This window comes from Crocodylus porosus, unplaced genomic scaffold (genome assembly GCF_001723895.1).
Source record: "Crocodylus porosus isolate Cpor-Errol unplaced genomic scaffold, CroPor_comp1, whole genome shotgun sequence".
NCBI classification, from domain to species: Eukaryota; Metazoa; Chordata; order Crocodylia; family Crocodylidae; genus Crocodylus; species Crocodylus porosus.
Window position 1 is genome coordinate 16,413,669 of NW_017728948.1, and position 17,560 is coordinate 16,431,228.

Genomic DNA, 17,560 nt, shown 5'->3' on the forward strand with positions numbered 1-17,560 from the left:
TTCCTTCCTTTTTTGGAGATGGGAACCACGTTGGCCCTCTTCCAGTCCTCTGGCACCACACCAGAGCACCACGAGTGCTTGTAAAGCCGTGCCAGGGGTCCCACAATGACCTCAGCTAATTCCCTCAGCACTCTGGGGTGGAGATCGTCCGGACCAGCTGATTTAAATGCATCCAGTCCTTTCAGAATTTTCCTGACTAGATCCTCCCTGACTCTTGGCCTAGGTGCGCCTCCCCTGGAGCCTGACGGGGGCCCAGTGCGGGGGCTGATCCGGTCCCTGCTCAGAAAAATGGAGGCAAGTTGTTAAATATGTTAGTTTTGTCGTCTGGTATAATGACCAAATTTCCTAGCGTGTCTTGCAGGGGCCACATGTTACCCAGTACCTTCTTTTTGCCCCCTATGTATTTAAAAAAGGACTTCTTGTTGTCCTTGATCTATGTAGCTAGTCCCAGTTCCATCTCCGCCTTGGCCTTCCTGACTGCCCCCCTGCAGCCCCGAGCAACCGCAGTATAATTCTCCCTGATGATGGCCCCTCCCTGCCATTGGGTGTACGCCTCTCTTTTAGCTAAGAGACATTCCTGGATGCTTTTGGTGAGCCATGGGGGCCTTTGCGCCCTCCTGCCCCCTTTGATCCATGTTGGGATTAGCTCCCTTTGGGCTTGGAGGATCATCTCCTTCAGGAGCAACCACTCTCTTTGGACACCTGGCTCCCCTCCCCTCCCCTCCCCTCCGGGACCTCAGTGCTTCCCTGACTATTCTTCTTAGCCCATTGAAGTCCGCCCTCCTGAAATCTAGGGCTGCTGCCTTGCTGCGGGCCTTTGCTACCTTGCACTGGATGGTGAATCCCAGCAGGTGATGATCACTGTTGCCCAGGTGGTCGAGCACCCGCAGCCCCCTCACCAGGTCGTCACCCGTGACCAGAACCAGGTCCAGCAAGGCGTGTCCCCTGATGGGGCTGTGCACCTCCTGGGTTAGATGGAGGTCTTGCATTTTGGGTAGGAACCTACGTGAGTGGTCAGACCTGGCTGACTGCTCTTCCCAGCAGATATCTGGAAAGTTGAGGTCACATATGATGACCAGATCCTTTGACCTAACTACCTCCGTGAGCTCACTTAAGAATTCCTGGTGTAGCTCTTCCCTTTGGTCGGGTGGTCTGTAGTAGACCCCCACCATTAAGTCTCTTTCCCCGTGACTGTCTTGTATTCTAACCCAGAGCATTTCAGTGTGCCCCTCCTCTGACTCTGTGCTACTTGATGAGGATGTATATTTCTCCTTAATGTACAGCACCACACCCCCACCTTTCCTCCCTGTCCTATCCCTCCTATACAGCCTATAGCCCTTGATATTCACTGCCCAGTCATGCGTTGGGTCCCACCACGTGTCTGTGATCCCCACTATGTCTGGGTTGGTGTCAGCTAGCAGGAGGGTAAATTCCTACTGCTTATTTCCCATACTATGAGCGTTTGTGTAGAGGCATTTGAGGCTTCTTGTGGATGTGTGCGCTGGTCCCCTACTCTCAGCATTGCCCTGGCCCCTGTTGCTTACCTGTGTGTATGTTCCACTCGTCGATCTAGGCTGGGCTGTACTTGTGAGCGCTGCTTGATTTAGCCGTCCAAGGCTTCCTCTGCCCTCGTCTTCCCCTTCCCCCAACAAGCCTAGTTTAAAGCCCACCGGAGGAGATCCTCCAACCTAGAAGAGAACACACACTTACCTTAGGGGAAAGGTGGAGCCCATCCCACACGAGCATGTCTCTCATCGTAATGTGTGAGTCATTGTCAAGGAAGCCAAAGCCCGCCTCAAGACACCATTCCCGAAGCTGCCACATGGTCTCTGTGATGCGCGTCTCATGCCATCTTCCACGTCTGCTCACTGGTAGGACAGAAGAGAATACTGCCTGTGCACCTACCTCCTTCAGCATGCCCCCCAGAGCGTGGTAGTCTGCCATCAAGTGATCAGGGCTTCTCCTGACTGCATCATTAGTACCCACATGGATTAGGGCCATGGGGTTGTAATTGGTGGGTTGGATCATGGCCGATCATCCCCGTCACGTCCTGAATCTTTGCTCCAGGTAGGCAGTAGACCTCGCGTGTTGAGGGGTCCTGGCGACAGATGGGGCTCTCTGTACCTCTCAGGATGGAGTTGCCTATGATGATCACTCAATGCTTTCTCCTCCGGGACTGCTTAGCTCCTTTGGCCTGTTTGAAGCATGGAGAGCATGGAGTTGCCTCCTCTCCAGTTGCCTCCTCTCCTTCTTGAAGCATTTATAAAGAGAATCTGCTTTCTAGAGAAAATGTCTGCTTCTTGTTACAATACTGAACATATCATCTCCCCAGACTATTTATTGATATTTCCATGAGAATTTGGGGGAGGGGCAGAGGAAAGGGGAACTATCTTTTTTTTTTCCCCTCAGCCTCTTCTTAACTTTCTTCATTGACAGTATGTGAACTTGTAATATTGTATATTATAAAATGAAGTTGTAAAACTTGAGATGCTTATAGCTATTTTGTACCCAACTCCCGTTTTCTAAAGAGCGTAATTGATTATAAGTATCAGGTTGTGGAAACTGCTTGATAGTGACTGTAACTTTCCCTTTCTGATGACTGGCTTTTTGTTTTATTTTCCTTGTAGAGACTTGAAGCCTGAAAACATCCTTCTTGATGACTGTGGTAAGTAAACTCAAACTCATGTATATTAAAAATTGTTAAATATATTCTGAATTCAACACCGAGTTTTGAAGGTGGTTAGATATTTCCTCATCAAATCAGTGACCAATTCACAGTGTATTAGTAGGCAAGTGTGCCTATTTGTGCTTTAAAAAGTGTGCTTTTTTCCAAAAAATGTAAAAAACTGAATTTGAAGTCCTTCATACAAGCCTTAAGCATTGGATACCATCTGGATAATCAGAAGTTTCACTTTCTGCCATCTTCTGTTATGGGCAGAAAACATTATATGCAATGTGAACACAACTTTCTTCTAGATAAAAAAAATATTTTAATATCTGAACTAAAAATTATGATATTATGGCTGAATGGAAAAAAGTCATAGAAATCTGTATGTATGACATGAGTCAAATATATTTTTCTCTGCAAAGAAGAATCCATACAAGATGCCACCTTCATTTTCCTTATACCCTTCTTATACTGTTAATGTTATAATAATCTTTTAACTCTTCCTTAGAGAAGATGAAAAATGCTATTTAAGCTTTTTCTGTTTTCTCAAAGCTGGGCTCAGCCATCAAACTTGTTAATATTTTTAACTGATAAATATTGTAATTCTGAGGGAAAACTGTTATGTGAAATCACTAATACATGTTCATTTTACAAGTCAAACAGGTGGTAAATTTCTAAAGTAGTGCATGGGAACGAGTCACCTTCCACAGGCTAACACTTTAATATTAAACTTGCTGTCTAATAAATTTATTTCTCAAGTAAAGGCTTACAACCTGACAACCTAATTGGAAAATTGTGGCCTTGCATGGCTGCTCTAGAGCACAATGCCTCTGACAAAGAGGAGGTGTTCTTGTTTCAGAGAGCAAAGGGGGCTAATTAGAAATTGGCTTCAGGAGACTAGATCCTGTATTTTATGGTATCATCGGATGTCAGTGAGTGGACAAACATCCTCTTGCATTTGAAATAATAGTCTGAGGCATTACAATTCGTATTTATTTCCTGAACAGTGTGTTGAGAGGCAGTCAACTCTCTGAACTTTCTACCTGAATTATATTTTGCAACAGTAAAATTCTTGCTCTGTGCTGAAAAGGAAAGAAAAAAAGTCTTCCTAAAAAACTCTGGAGATCTAACTACATGTGTCTGAGAACCCTTTGCCTACTCATTGAAAAGTAACACCTAAAACTACTAGATCTGACAGAGAATAGAATTGTATGCAATAAATTTGGACATGTGCCTTTTTGGGTATTAGTTCTAGTTTTTATCATGTGGTTTTTCAAAATCTGTTTCTTACATGGATTCATGTCCACATGCTGGAAGGGTGTGTGGTTGCAGCAGCCCTACATTGGCTTTAGTTTAGTTAGCTTGAATAACAACAGCATCAAAGACATGGCAGCATAGAAGACTTTACTTTGGATTGTGTAAGACCACTGGAACATTGATATGTACTGAAGTTGCTTGTTTGTACTGAAGTCATGCCAAAACTGCTGTATTTACTAAAGCTAATGCAGATATACCTACACATGCTGCAGTTACAGTATAGAAATGCCCATAGTTGTTCCTGACATACCATAGTGACAGTGTCAGTTTTTCATGCGCACACATATGCACACACACACAGACACACGCACGCACACCCCAACATGTGAACCTGGACTTTTGATCTGCCTTGTAGAACAGAAATGAGTCTGACCACTTCTTGCCATGCATGATATTGCATTTCCTTGGGTTTGCAATCCACTGTAGTCAGGTGGTGGATAATGGAATGACCTTCCAGGAAGGTTAGTTGCAAAATAAATAGAAGTAATTTTGACTAATAAGCAGCTGTAGACCAATCAGTGGCAGCACCATCAGGATGTGGTGGGGACAGCAGGTGGTAATGGTTTGAAAAGCCACATATATCCATGGATGGTGCTATGATATGGCGAGTACAGATTTCCATTATAATAAGCCTGCCCACTCCCCTAGCCTTGAGTCCTCGACAGCGCAGCAGGCAAAAAACGATGTTGGATTTAGAATCTCAACAGCTGTGAAAGTGGACAAAGGCTGCAGCACAATGAGATCTCCAATCATCTTGTCCCCCTTGCCATTGGATTGAAGTCCTGTTCTGTCAAGAACTATGTGGAAGCTGAAGTGCAGCAGCTTCTCCATAGTAAAAGAAATCATGTACAGCCGTCTTCCAAGAATATGGCTTTTCCAGCACATCCTTCAAGTCCTTTGGCAACCAACTGTTGACAACGGGAGTAAGTTTGTGAGATCTGCAAACTCACAACTGTCAATCATGAACTGGCACAAAGGTGGTACCTTTACTGTGGTCAAAATCAATGAAGACACCCAATCAGTTTCAGGACCTGGAACATCAGGACCCTTGTGGACAATCCTAATAGCAAACACCTAGAGTGCCACACCGCAATTGTGGCTTGAATTCGGGCAACACAACATTGACATTGCTGCAGTGAGTGAGAGCTGGCAAGTGGGAGAAGGGCAGCTTAAAGAACAAGGCCACAGCTATACCTTTTTTCTGGAAGGGTAAACAGGAAGGAGAATGTCAGCAGGGTGCCTTCAAGTCCACCATCATAAGCAACTGTGAAGAAACACTTGGATTCTGTATTGGAAAACATCAGGACTGGTTCGATGAACATGACCAGGAGATCCAAGGCTTGATAGACTGCAAGTGCAAGGTCTTTTATACTTAGCAGGATGACATCAACTCCAGGCAAAAGAAATTCAGTCACCAACAACCCAATGCAGAGGTCCAAAGGAAAACCTGCAATATGAAGAATAGGTGGTGGGAAGACAAAGCAAAGGAGATTCAACATCATGCTGTCACAGTGATATGCATGATTTTTTCAGTGCCACTCAATCCATCTACGTTCTGAGCACTCAGGACAAATGCCCTTGACACCTATCGATGGAGGAGACCTGATGAAGTAAAGGGTAAACATCAATGCCTGTTAGAAGGAATATTTTGAAGACCTTTTCAATTAAGGCTGTGCTGCTGATGAAAGTGTTCTCAATTTCATTCTGCAACACCCAGTCAGAGACTATCTTGGAATCCCTCCAACCCTTGACGAATTGAAGAAAACCATCAAGCAGATGAAAAATGACAAGCCATCTTAGATTCATAGATTCAAGGGTCAGAAGGGATCTCAGTGGGTCATCTAGTCTGACCGCTGCACCTGGCACAAATGCTGGCATGCCCTTTTATCTGGAGCTAATGGATTCTCCACTGCAATCTTCAAGCAGTGGGGAAAGGAACTCACAGCTCCATGCCCTCATCTTAAGGATCTGGAATGATGAGGAAATCCCAGATGACCTCAGGGATGCTGTGATCATGACTATCTTCAAGAAAGGAGACAAGTCCAACTGTGGAAATTACAGAGGGATTCCTGGCTGTCCACCACCAAAAAGATCATTGTGAGAACCCTCCTGAACAGTCTCCTTCCACTTGCTGAAGAACTCCTCCTGGAATCTCCGTGTGGTTGTAGAGCATTAAGAAGCATAACTGACATGATCTTCACTGCTTGCCAGCTGCAGGAAAAATGCCGGGAACAACATAAACCTCTCTACATGGCCTTTGACCTCACAAGAAACTTTGTGGAGGATCCTTCTGAAGTATGGATGCCCACTGAAATTTGTTGCTGTTCTTTGCCTGCTTCATGACAGTATGCAAGTGCTGGCTGTCAGTAATGCATCTATCACAGATCCCTTTAAGGTTAAGGTGGAATTTAAGCAAGGTTGTGTCATCACCAGGGATCCTGGTTTTCCTTGATTTAAAAAAAAAAAAAAGCAAATTATTTGATAAATCACAGATTCTCTGATTTTTTTTTTTTTATTAAAAACCCCAAAATCCATTATTAAAATGAAAGGCCCCTTGCTCCCTCCCACAGTCCCCCTGGCCCTGTTGGTGCTGCTCACTTCGTGCTCCACAGCGCCGTGGCCCTGCTGGTGCTGCTCAGTCCCTGCTGGAGGGGGCCTCCAGCTGCCAGAGCATGGGGCCAGGGCCCTGGTAGGAAAAGGTGGCTGCTGCAGCAGAGTTCTCCCTTGCTGCCTGCCTGCTGTGGGTATGGGCGGGAGGGCTGGCTTCTTACCACTGGCCACACTTCCAGGGGGCAGAGGGGACCTGTACCCACCAGATCTGTGCATGGGGTGGTTGTGGACTGCCTGCTGTGGGTTCGGGCTCCTCTCCTGCTGCCCTCCACCAGGGCCTTAGCAGCCCACCAGGTGTGACCTGGTGCTGCAGGACCGTGCAGGGATCTCTTTGCTGCTGCAAACTCCATGCTGCCCTGGTGAGGCGTCTGCTGCACAGACAGCTTCAGCGAGGGACCCAACCCTGTGCCACTGCCCCTGCTGCTGTTGTGCATGTAGGGAATGTGTTACAAGGACAGTGCAGAGGTTGCAGTGGCAAGGAGATCCCCGTGCAGCCCTGCTGGACCCTGCAGAACCAGGTTGCACCTGCTGGGCTGCGGAGGCCCTGAGGGAGGGCAGCGGGGCAGGAGCCCAAGTCCGCAGTAGACAGCCCACTCTGCCCCTGCCCCGCAGCCCTGTCCCACTCCCCATCTGGACCCTGCAGCTATGCATTATAGCCCTGAGCCCTGAGTCCCACACACCACCCAGCTGGGCAGCAGCTGCAGCCCTGCCCAACTCCCTCTGTCCCTCACAATGGAGGCCTCAGTCTCCCCGCCTCCCCCCATCCATTGGCGATGTGTAGGGGGTGCACATGGGTGCACATGCACCCCCTGAGATTGGCCGTTCTCTTCCTGTTTCGCTGCTGGCTTGTCAGCTGGCCCCTAGAGGACTGCCCACCCGCCCCGGTCGGTGATATGGTGCCCCCCCCCAGACTTGGGAGGCACCGGTCGCCCATGCCCCCACCCCATTTACCTGCAGGAGCTGCTTTCTAAGCTGCCTGGCAGCCACGTGCATATATGTGCACATGCCCCCCCCGCCTGACTGCCCTCCCACTTCCTCCCAGCCTCTTGCAGGCTGGAACCCTGCTAGCCTGCAGAGAGCTCTTTGCAAAATCCATGGGTTTCTTCATTAAAATGAGAAATCCACATTTTCCTCTAGTAAAGGGGAAAATCCGTGGTTTTCTCTGTTTTTCCATGGGAAGCAGAAAACTGGTCATCAGTTCAACACTCATTGATTTCTTACTGTGATACTACAACTGACCCGCAACAAGCCTGCAGTCAGAGTGGAGTTAAACTACCAAATAGATGGCAAGTTGTTTAATCTTAGCTGACTCTGAGCCAAAACCAAGACCATCGTGACCTCACTCATTCAGCTCCAATACGCTGATGATGGTGTAATGTATACTCACTTGGAAACAGACCTTCAGGCAATCATTGGCATCTTTACTGAGGCATATGAGAAAATGGACTAACGTTTAACATTCAGAAAACTGAATTCCTCTATCAAAAAACTCTTAATGAACAGTCCTCAACTCTGGTAATTCAGATTCACAGTGAAACTCTAGAGAACATTGAGTATTTCCCATACCTTGAAAGTCATCTTTTGCAGAAGGCTGACATCAAAGAAATCCAGCATTGCTTCAAATGTGCAAGTGCCGGCTTTAGATGCCTGAGCAAACAGGTGTTCAAAGATATGAAACCAAGCTGATAATTTATCAAGCAGTCATGATCCCCACCTTACTGTAACATACAGAAAACACCAAGTTGCTGCAGAAGTACCATTAAAGCTGCCTATGCCCTTCAGATCCAGTGGGTAGACACCCTGCACCTGCCGGGCCTCGATTACTCAGTCCCTTGCCGCCTTGCCCAGGGGCCTGGTGGTAACCTTCTGCTCCGTCTCTTAAGGGAGTAGTCCTCGATCTTCCGCTTCAGGCGGTCTTCCCCTCCTTATCCCGCCTGCCACGACTTCGATGGTATTTCACTGGTGGAGGGCTCTGGTTGCCTGACGCTGGCTACCTCCCCAAGGCCGAAGCATGATGTTCTTCGCGAGGCTCCACCTCCCCTGCACCTTGCCCTAGACCCCGCCTCAGCAGTGTGCTATAGGGGTTGCTGCCGGCTGGCCGTCCGCTTGATGTGGGGTCCCTCTGGGTTCCAGCTAGGCTGACGCCGGGGCTCAGGAAGCCCTGGTTCCTTCTCGGCCAGTCTAACCTGTAGAGGCCTTGGCCTCCAACTCAATAGCCCTGAACAATAATAATACAGAGAACAATGCCAACAAAACAAGCCACACTAGTAGTGAAAAGAAAATGCTAAATTAACCACAAGGCTGGAGGGATCACCTCCCACAAAATAAGCTAAGCTCCCTATCAAGGGAATATTCTGCCCACGAATTTTGGTTGAGGTCCTGTATCCCAGACGTAGGGTCTCAGTCCCTCTTTCTTTGAGGATCCCCTCTTAATTCCTATGTCCGTCGTCCTCCACCTGCGTTGACGACGCCTTTAGGTTCGGCTCCCCTCGCACCCCAGGGTTACATACAGTCGAGACACCTGGGTCTTGTCAGGACCGACGGCAGCGTCTTCCCCTGGGCAGAATTCAGATTCCTCCTGTGAGACTGCAGCAACGTTCTCCAGCTCCTCCACTTTCCTGGTGCGCTCTGGAGCTCTTCTCCCCACGCTCTCTTGCCGCCTCTCCTTCCCCTCTGCCCACTCACTCTCCCTTCTTCTCCTCCCGCGCTGGTTCTCCTCCCCCGCTTCCCCAGCTGTTTCCCCTTTAAACAAACTGCGGCTAATGAGCTGCGCGGGACCCGCCGCCGCTTTCCGCTCTGCCGTGATTCCTGCTGCTGCTTCCAGCCCCGCCGCAATTCCTGCTGCCGGTAAGTTGTTTTTGTTTATTCTCTTTTCCCCTTTCCTTTCCCCATGGTGTGCTGCCCCCCAGGGTTCCCCTTGGACCCTTCCGGGTTTGTGCCTTTGCCGCGCCCTGGGACATGCCCATACCAACATTATCATCCTCTCGCAAGCAAACACCACAAGTATTGAGGTGATGATCATCCAACATCAACTTTACTGGGTCAGCCATGTCATCTAGATGTGTGACTCCAGACACCTGAAGCCAGTATTATTCTCCCAGATCAGTCAAGGCATACACTCAGAGATAGCAGAGAAAATACTTCAAAGACATCCTCAAGGCCAACCTGAAAAAGTGTAGCATCAACACCAAGTTGTGGGAGACTATTGCACAGGACCACCATAAATGGAGGAAGAGTCTGTTGCAAGGATTTTAGTACTTAGAAAACTTACAGCAATAACAGGAGATGGAAAAGTTGGAACAGTGTGTTATGGACCAAACCCAGAACCCAGAGCTACCTACCCTACATGGAAATATATGCCCAAGTTGCACATATCCTAGATGGGTCTTGTAATCTCTCTTTGGACCCACAGATAAGACGATCTTCCTTGACTGTGGATAATTGCCTATGATGAATCCACTGATACGTTTTGCAGAAACTTTGGTATTTCTGAGTTCCTTTTAGAATGCTTGATTAATGAGAGATCTTGAGGAATAAAAATATATATATTGTGATTTTGTTTTTCAAGATTCATTGGCTTGCAGTCTTGAAGCAGTAATGATGAGCAAAGATCTTTCACTCTGATTTAGTAGCAAACTCATTCTGATTTAGGTTGCTACTTGAAAAACCTTTTTCTTTTTATACTTTAATATTGAATAGAAAATTAGGAGTCCATGAGAGAGACAAAAAGGCCATTTCCAGCTCTTCATTAATGCTTTGTCTTCTTTATTACCATATTTGCTTGCATACAACACCTTCCCCAAATTGAGGTGTGTATATTAAGCAGGGAAGATGATTTTTCTGATCAGGATAGGAGTACTCTGCTTTGATTCCTGCTCCACGCTGCAGCAGGTGTTATATTACTATTCAGGCAGCTGAGGGAGTCAGTTGACATAATGGCTCATTGTTCTTTACTCCAGAAGTGTTAACTATCTTTTCTCCTTTATTAATGGTTTTGATGTTCCATTAATTAAGCTAACCTTTCTTAGGGCAGTTTTGCTGTCTGCTACCTCCAGGTCTCTGGTTTCATAGCTCTGGAGACTCTTAAGCTTTTCTCAGAATCATAGATCCACCCATAGAAACCAGTCTTTGGCAACAGGTAGGGTTTCAGCTTAGGTAAGCAGGGAAGGGGGGTAGGTGAGCTGAAGGTTAGGGTCTGTCCCTGTTTTATGCAGCCATAACCCTGGAAAGATCTTTTTTTCCTTCCTTCTGACTTTAAAAGCAAAGCGCATTCTATACTTCAGGATATGTTGCATGCACAAAAATGTTATTCTTCATTTTTTTCAAAGGGTTTCTGTGGAATTCTTGATTGTGTCTAGGCTACTTCTATTCATATGCTGGCTTATGTTTGATATTACTTTTTAGTAGTTGGTTCTGAACAACATGAAAAATTATTATTTTAATGTTTATACTGTGGTCCTGCCTAGAAACCAGCAATGAGATAGTATAACTCCTAGAACAAGAAGGCTAACATGTGAAGACTGTGCCTCAAAATACTATATTAAAATGTCATCTTCTGCTTCTTATTGCTAGAGTTGGTTATGAATTTTCTATCAACTTCCTTTTTCTCTGACACTTTTTCCCTATACCTTCCAAAGGAAAGCATTGCTTTTTTTTTTTCTTCCTTTTGTCTGTGTTTAATTTTTATGTTTCTGTTGGGGGAAAAATGTTTTTGTGTAAATTCTGCATAATTAAAAACATTTTGGTTTGAACTGAAACCGTTTCATTTTAAATCAGTTCAGCACTTGAGCCTGTCCCATGGTGCCTGACTTCCTTACTGTACACAGACTTCTGTTTTCTCACCTAAATATTGAAATCTAACAAGACATGCAAGTTTGACACGTCAAGAGCTTGAAAGAGTGATATGAAAGATATAAATATGCAACACTAACCTGTTATTTCTGAAGCTGCTAAATCTGTGAAGGGGTTGAAATGGAAATGTGTCACTCTGACTAAGGTTCACCTTCATAGCAGAGTATTCTGCTGTAAACTGAGCCACAGGTTTCCCATCATCTCAAATGCAAATCATTCTCTGTGCCATGTCTTGCTTCTCTCTAACACAGAGAAAGGGAGGAAAACAACTCGTAGTGTGTTTTGGTAAAATTAAAAAATTGTAGTAAATCTTGAAATTCAGTATTTTTAGAAGTGAATGTACTTGTATTCCTTGCTGAATTTGTGTTATTCATTTTAATTGAAACAGGACACATCAGAATTTCAGACCTTGGATTAGCCGTACAGATCCCAGAAGGAGAAACAGTCAAAGGGCGAGTTGGAACTGTTGGATACATGGGTATGTAAAATGCATTCAGCTAAGTAGTACCATATCAGTGAGCTACGTTATATTTGAAGAAGTATGGAAGACTATATCATACAGAGCTATGTTGTTTCCAACTTGATTGTAGAGCATAAAGAAAAGATCCAGTATGTGGGAAGATGTTAATAAAATAACTTTTCCGATAAATTTACTAAATTCAATTTAAATTTACCTTTATAATTTAATCATTCTGGGTAAAATGTTCAAAATCTTCTCACTTCCCCTGAGGTTCACTGAGACTTAAGGTAGAAGTGCAGAAGTCAGTGGCTAGTTAGGCACTTTTGAATATTTTTATCCTCGATTTTAAAAAGAAAGGCGGGGAGGGAAGGTAATTAAGGATAATGCTGATCTAGGGAAAAAGGCAATTGGGACTCACTAGTGGGGACTATAAAGAGCAAAAGAGTCCTCAGTCAAGGGACAAATGCTTCCTCTGAGCATAATCTTTGAGTTTAAAGGGTATCCCATACTTTTTACTATACCATCTGTTCAGATAAACTGCAACTGTAATTTAGATTTGTTTTACAGTTCAAAAACAATATATCTGAATCTTTTTTTTTTTTTTCATTCTTCTCATAGCTCCAGAAGTCATCAACAATCAAAGCTATACATTTAGTCCTGATTGGTGGGGTCTCGGCTGCCTAATTTATGAAATGATTGAAGGACAATCTCCATTCAGGAAGCGCAAGGAAAAAATCAAACGGGAAGAGATAGAACGAAGAGTAAAGGAAGAGCAGGAGGTGTATTCAGACAAGTTTTCAGAGGATGCAAAATCTATCTGCAGGATGGTGGGTGAAGAGACATAGAGGTTTGGAAATTAAATTTCTAACACTTTTTAAAAAAACTGACATTTTAAATTTTAGTCTTTTTTTTTCCCCTCAGAAGTATTTCAGAAGTCAAGTGACCTGGCTCTAGATGGCTGATGTAGGTGTCTTTCTGATTCCAACAAATTTATTATATAAATAATTCTATGCTGTTGTCAAATTTAAGAATTTAGAACTCTGAAAAAAGTATTTGTGCATTGTCTGGTGAGGAATAGTGTACTTTGCAAGAGGAGTTGTTTGTATACTCAAGCTAGATACATATAATATGTGCTAAATGCATGGAGCATGGTTAAGCCTATTCAATTCAAAATCCTGAAATTTAATATGGAAAGGAAATAGAACTTCTCATGTGCAAGAAATAGTCAATGCAGGGTTAAAAAATTAAGTTTCTGATTGTTTGAAATAAAATCTGCTTAAATTTGGTAACACAGACCTACACAGCAGCAGAAGGAAACTTTACCAAAAAATATTTTTCCATTATTCTATTGTCATTTATCTGCAAAATCACCTATGCTAGAGTTAGTTGATCTGTATTTAATGGAAGTCAGTGTTATGAAGTTCATAAAGATAAGCATATACTTTATGATTTGCCACATTAAATATCTTTGGTAAAAGATTCAGTTACTAAAATCTATTGTGTTCTGTTTTTATATGTGCTTTATAATTAAATTCATGAAATTATTTCTACGCTTTGAAACGGCTCTTGTAGGCTAGATTTCCTGTTCATTTTGCTTACAGCATTAAATTTCACGTTTCAAAGGCAAAAGAGCCAAGTCAGCTTCATACTTTTTCTCTTGAAATGTTCTGTAAGAATAGACTTTTATTTTGGCACTTTATAAAATAAAAACTTCAGAGACTTTGTTCCTGTTTCTGTGCAGTTACTTACCAAGGATCCAAAGCAAAGATTGGGCTGTGGTGTCGATGGAGCTGCTTCTGTAAAACAGCATCCCATTTTCAATGATATTAACTTCAAGAGACTGGAAGCAAACATGTTAGATCCTCCTTTTTTGCCAGATGTAAGTAGGTGAGACACACTTGTCTAGTATTGAAACAAGACTTGACATGCACCCCTACACATCAAATGATCAGCACCCATTGGAATATGAGAAGGGTATAGCAGATGGATTTTATCTTCAAACATGTGCAAACAGGGAGGTAGCAATATTTGTAGTTAACTGACCTCTAAATATTGTTAGTTAAGACTTGGAGATGGTGAGGAACTCCAGAGAGGCATAATAAAACAAGGTAAATGGGCACCACAATGCAAATACAAGTTAAGTGTTGGTTAATTATGATATTCGGCTGCTGTGATGGTACTTCATCCCTAGATCTTAAAATAATTTGCAAAGGAGATACTGCTTCAAGGGGCTAAAAGGTTGACTTCTCAGCTCTTCCAGTCACTGCTTTTTGTGTCTAAAGCAGCACTGGAATGGGGGTGATGGGGAGGAACAGCAAGAATCAACAGCTACAGTCTCAGAAGTAGGGAAGGGAGCAAGCTGTGCTTTGTTTTCTCTCAGGGCTCCCTTTGGTCCCAGGGGCTGTGAATTTTGCTGCTCTTAACTGGCTGCATGCAACCCATAAGATGTTCTTTTTATGACCCTCTACAGGTTTCACAGCTCCATCTGGGCAATAATAATCTAATACAGGCAGTTTAGTGGCATCCCTTTTTGAAATTCAGATAACAGTTAGTGATATACAACAACAGGAGCCTGAGAAATGCTTATTCTTTTCCAAAACTAAAAAAACCCTTCTTATTTCATATTGCAGCCACGTGCAGTGTATTGTAAGGATGTCTTGGATATAGAACAGTTCTCCACAGTAAAAGGAGTGAACCTGGATACTGCAGATGATGACTTCTATTCCAGATTTGTTACTGGTTGTGTTTCAATCCCTTGGCAAAATGAGGTACTGTACATTCAGCAAATTTTGTTAGTGCAACAATAACAAAGATTGAAAAAAATGCATCATTCTTTGACTATGCTCTAAACTTTCTTAATGAATTTTTATGATGTCGTTGTTGTCTTTTTCTTTTAACATTCCCAGATAAGGGTCAAATTAAGAAACTAACAAGAACCCATGGGCCACACTTAATTCACATAAATGAAACAGATGGAAGCTTCATCACCTTCTGTTGTGCCAGATGCAGCCCACAGAACAGTAGCACTCACTAGTTAATACTAACATGTTTCTTTTTTTGTCTCATCTTGGACAGATAAATCTAGCATTGCCTTTCAAAAGCAGGAGGACCTTACAAAATGCTGTTCAAATAGGGAGGTTGGGTTGGCAAGATGCATTCAGTGCTTACCGTCATGCTTTTCTCAGAAAACTATGCAGCCATGGTCTACAGTGCCAGAGCTGTGGATTGTCCTTGCTAAAAGATTCGGAACAAGAGATGTTGCTTAACATCCCTTGTTAAATCAAATCCAACCAGCTACTGTTTCCTAAACATTGGAAACGCATTACTTAATAACTGGTTTAGGACACTGCATAGACTTTGTTCTTTCTATTGATGTTATAGGCAACCTGGGTTGATTGCAGTTAATGAAACTGCATGCCCAGGGTTCCCTTTTCTAGGCCAAGTTCTCTGAAGATAGAAGAGCTGAAGGTCAAATTATCTATATTTACACATCCTCCATGGATAAAATCCAGTTGCAGTTGAGAGAGCTGCTACTTAATGCAGTATGGGCAGTGGAAATTCAGCAGAAAATCGACACGTATGATACTCAGTGATCATCTTCATGACCATGTCTGCATTATTCCCTATGCACACAGGTGTTTCATGGTCATATCAAAAGTTTTAAAAGTGAGAGACACTAATTCAAATGTTCTTACTTTATATTTCAAGTAAGAATCATAGAAAACTGGTTGGAGATGCAACTTCCATACATCTTTAGTACATGGCTACTTTTAAGCTTATTTATAGCCATCTTAGCCATGTCCAGATGAGTGCAGCTGTGCAGTATGTGGCACCGCAAACAAACATCTGCAGTGCCACATACTGCACATTTAAATGTTCTCTGTGCTGCAACGGCATGCTGCCCATGCATGTGCTGCTCTGCTTTTAATTTCCATGGGTTTTTTTGCCCCCTGGATATCGAGGGGGCAAAAAACCCTGTGGAAAAAGACAACCAAGCAGTGCACACAAGGGAAGCTTGCACTGCTCAAAAGGGGAGCTGGGTTGCTGAGAGCCATGATTTGGCTGCTGGCTAGGCTCTGCACAGCAGAATTGCAATTGCTGCAGCCCCAGGAAGACCCCGGGACCCCAGGTAAGGCTGCTGGGGCCAGTCCAGTGCTGGCCCCAGCCTTCCCTATCAAGGTTCCCTCTAAGCTGCACATGTGTGCAACTGGGCACAATAAAAAATCCTTCCGTGCACTAACTTTTTAATGCTGTGCAGCTGTCTGGAGAGGAGCAGGGCTGCGGCTTCCTGGAAGCTTTAGGTGCTGCCCCCAGAGCACAGCTCGGGGCAGAGGCACAGGGGCTGGCATGAGACTCTTGCCGGCAGTAAGTTACTTCAGCTGTGCAGGGGGCCACTCTGCTCAGCTCCTTCTCACTGCACCGGCATCCCCATGGGGAGGGAGAGAGCAGTGTGGGGCAGGCAGCGGCTCCTCCCCAAGGCGAGGTGGGAGCGACTATTGGGGCTGGGGCTGGGGCTGGGGCAGAGCCAGGTACCACACAGGCTCCCCTGGCTCCAGGGAACTGCTCTGCTCCCCAGCCCCTTCAGGCGAGCTTTGCCCCAAGCCTCGACGCCATGTGCCTCTTCGCTGCCTGGTCTGCCCAGTGGCAGGATGCACATGGCGCCATGCCACTCTCAAAGGCTGCAGCAAGGGAATGTAGAAGTAAGTGCAGAGACTGTTGAAGTGGGGCAGTTGAGCACAGGAGATTTCATGGTTGTACCATTTATATGACTGAGGAGCATTGGACTTTATGGCAGGGCTTTAAGGAGACCCTCAAAGAGTCCAGATGCATGGAGATGGGGGAGTCACAGTGTTGCCCTGTGGGGTCAGGCCAGCTCTCAGGATCTCAATATCGTGCTATTAGATAGGAGGGAGTAGTGTACAATTGCACATATACAAACACACAAATCAGTTGATCAATTAGGTGCATACACACACACACTAGGTGCGTACACCCATACATTACCAACTCAGACACACACACACGCATCCAAAATTACCAACCTAGGCACATACACACCTAGTACCAATTCAAGCTCATACACAGTATACACACCAAAAGTTAGACAAAAATTAGCTGTCAATACCCGCGCACCCATTACACATACACGAATCACTAATTCATATATCACACACACAATGATATATAGAGAGAGTGATTCACCAGTTCACACACACACCACCCACCTACATATGCAAGCAGGTGAGTTCCTAACTTGGATGGTACAGTATGTATGTATGTGTGTGTGTGGGGGGTACTTGGGATACCTGGGGGAAGGTTAAGGTGACAGAAAAAGTGTAAGGAGTGAAAGGTGCCAGAACTGGGATTAGAAGCGAGAAACTGGCTGAGGAACTGAGGCTTGGGGTTATTTAAGGTCAAGTGGCCCCAGGGTTACTCAAGGTCACTGGTGCAAGGGAAAAAGCCCAGTGGCAAAGAGAGAGAGGCAGACATCTGGGAGCTTGGGGCTGGAAACTGGGAAGCTGGGAGGTTAGGGGGCAGATAAGTGGTGGCAAGGAGGAAACAGACAAAAACCCAACTCGGGGTTTCAAAATAAAACAGGTTTATTTAACAGACAACACACTACACAGCCTCATGAAGTTATTGGTTCACACACA

General features: G+C 44.7%; 1 protein-coding gene across 1 annotated transcript in view; it reads left to right on the plus strand.

Annotated features, from left to right (window-relative positions):
- GRK4 (G protein-coupled receptor kinase 4) overlaps window positions 1-17,560 on the plus strand; it is a 90,087-nt gene that overhangs the window by 61,065 nt on the left and 11,462 nt on the right. Inside the window, exons 10-14 of the mRNA XM_019553354.1 lie at window positions 2,628-2,665; window positions 11,835-11,924; window positions 12,525-12,733; window positions 13,648-13,785; window positions 14,537-14,674. Of these exons, the coding sequence (XP_019408899.1) occupies window positions 2,628-2,665; window positions 11,835-11,924; window positions 12,525-12,733; window positions 13,648-13,785; window positions 14,537-14,674 (613 nt within the window). The remainder of the gene's footprint in view (window positions 1-2,627; window positions 2,666-11,834; window positions 11,925-12,524; window positions 12,734-13,647; window positions 13,786-14,536; window positions 14,675-17,560) is intronic.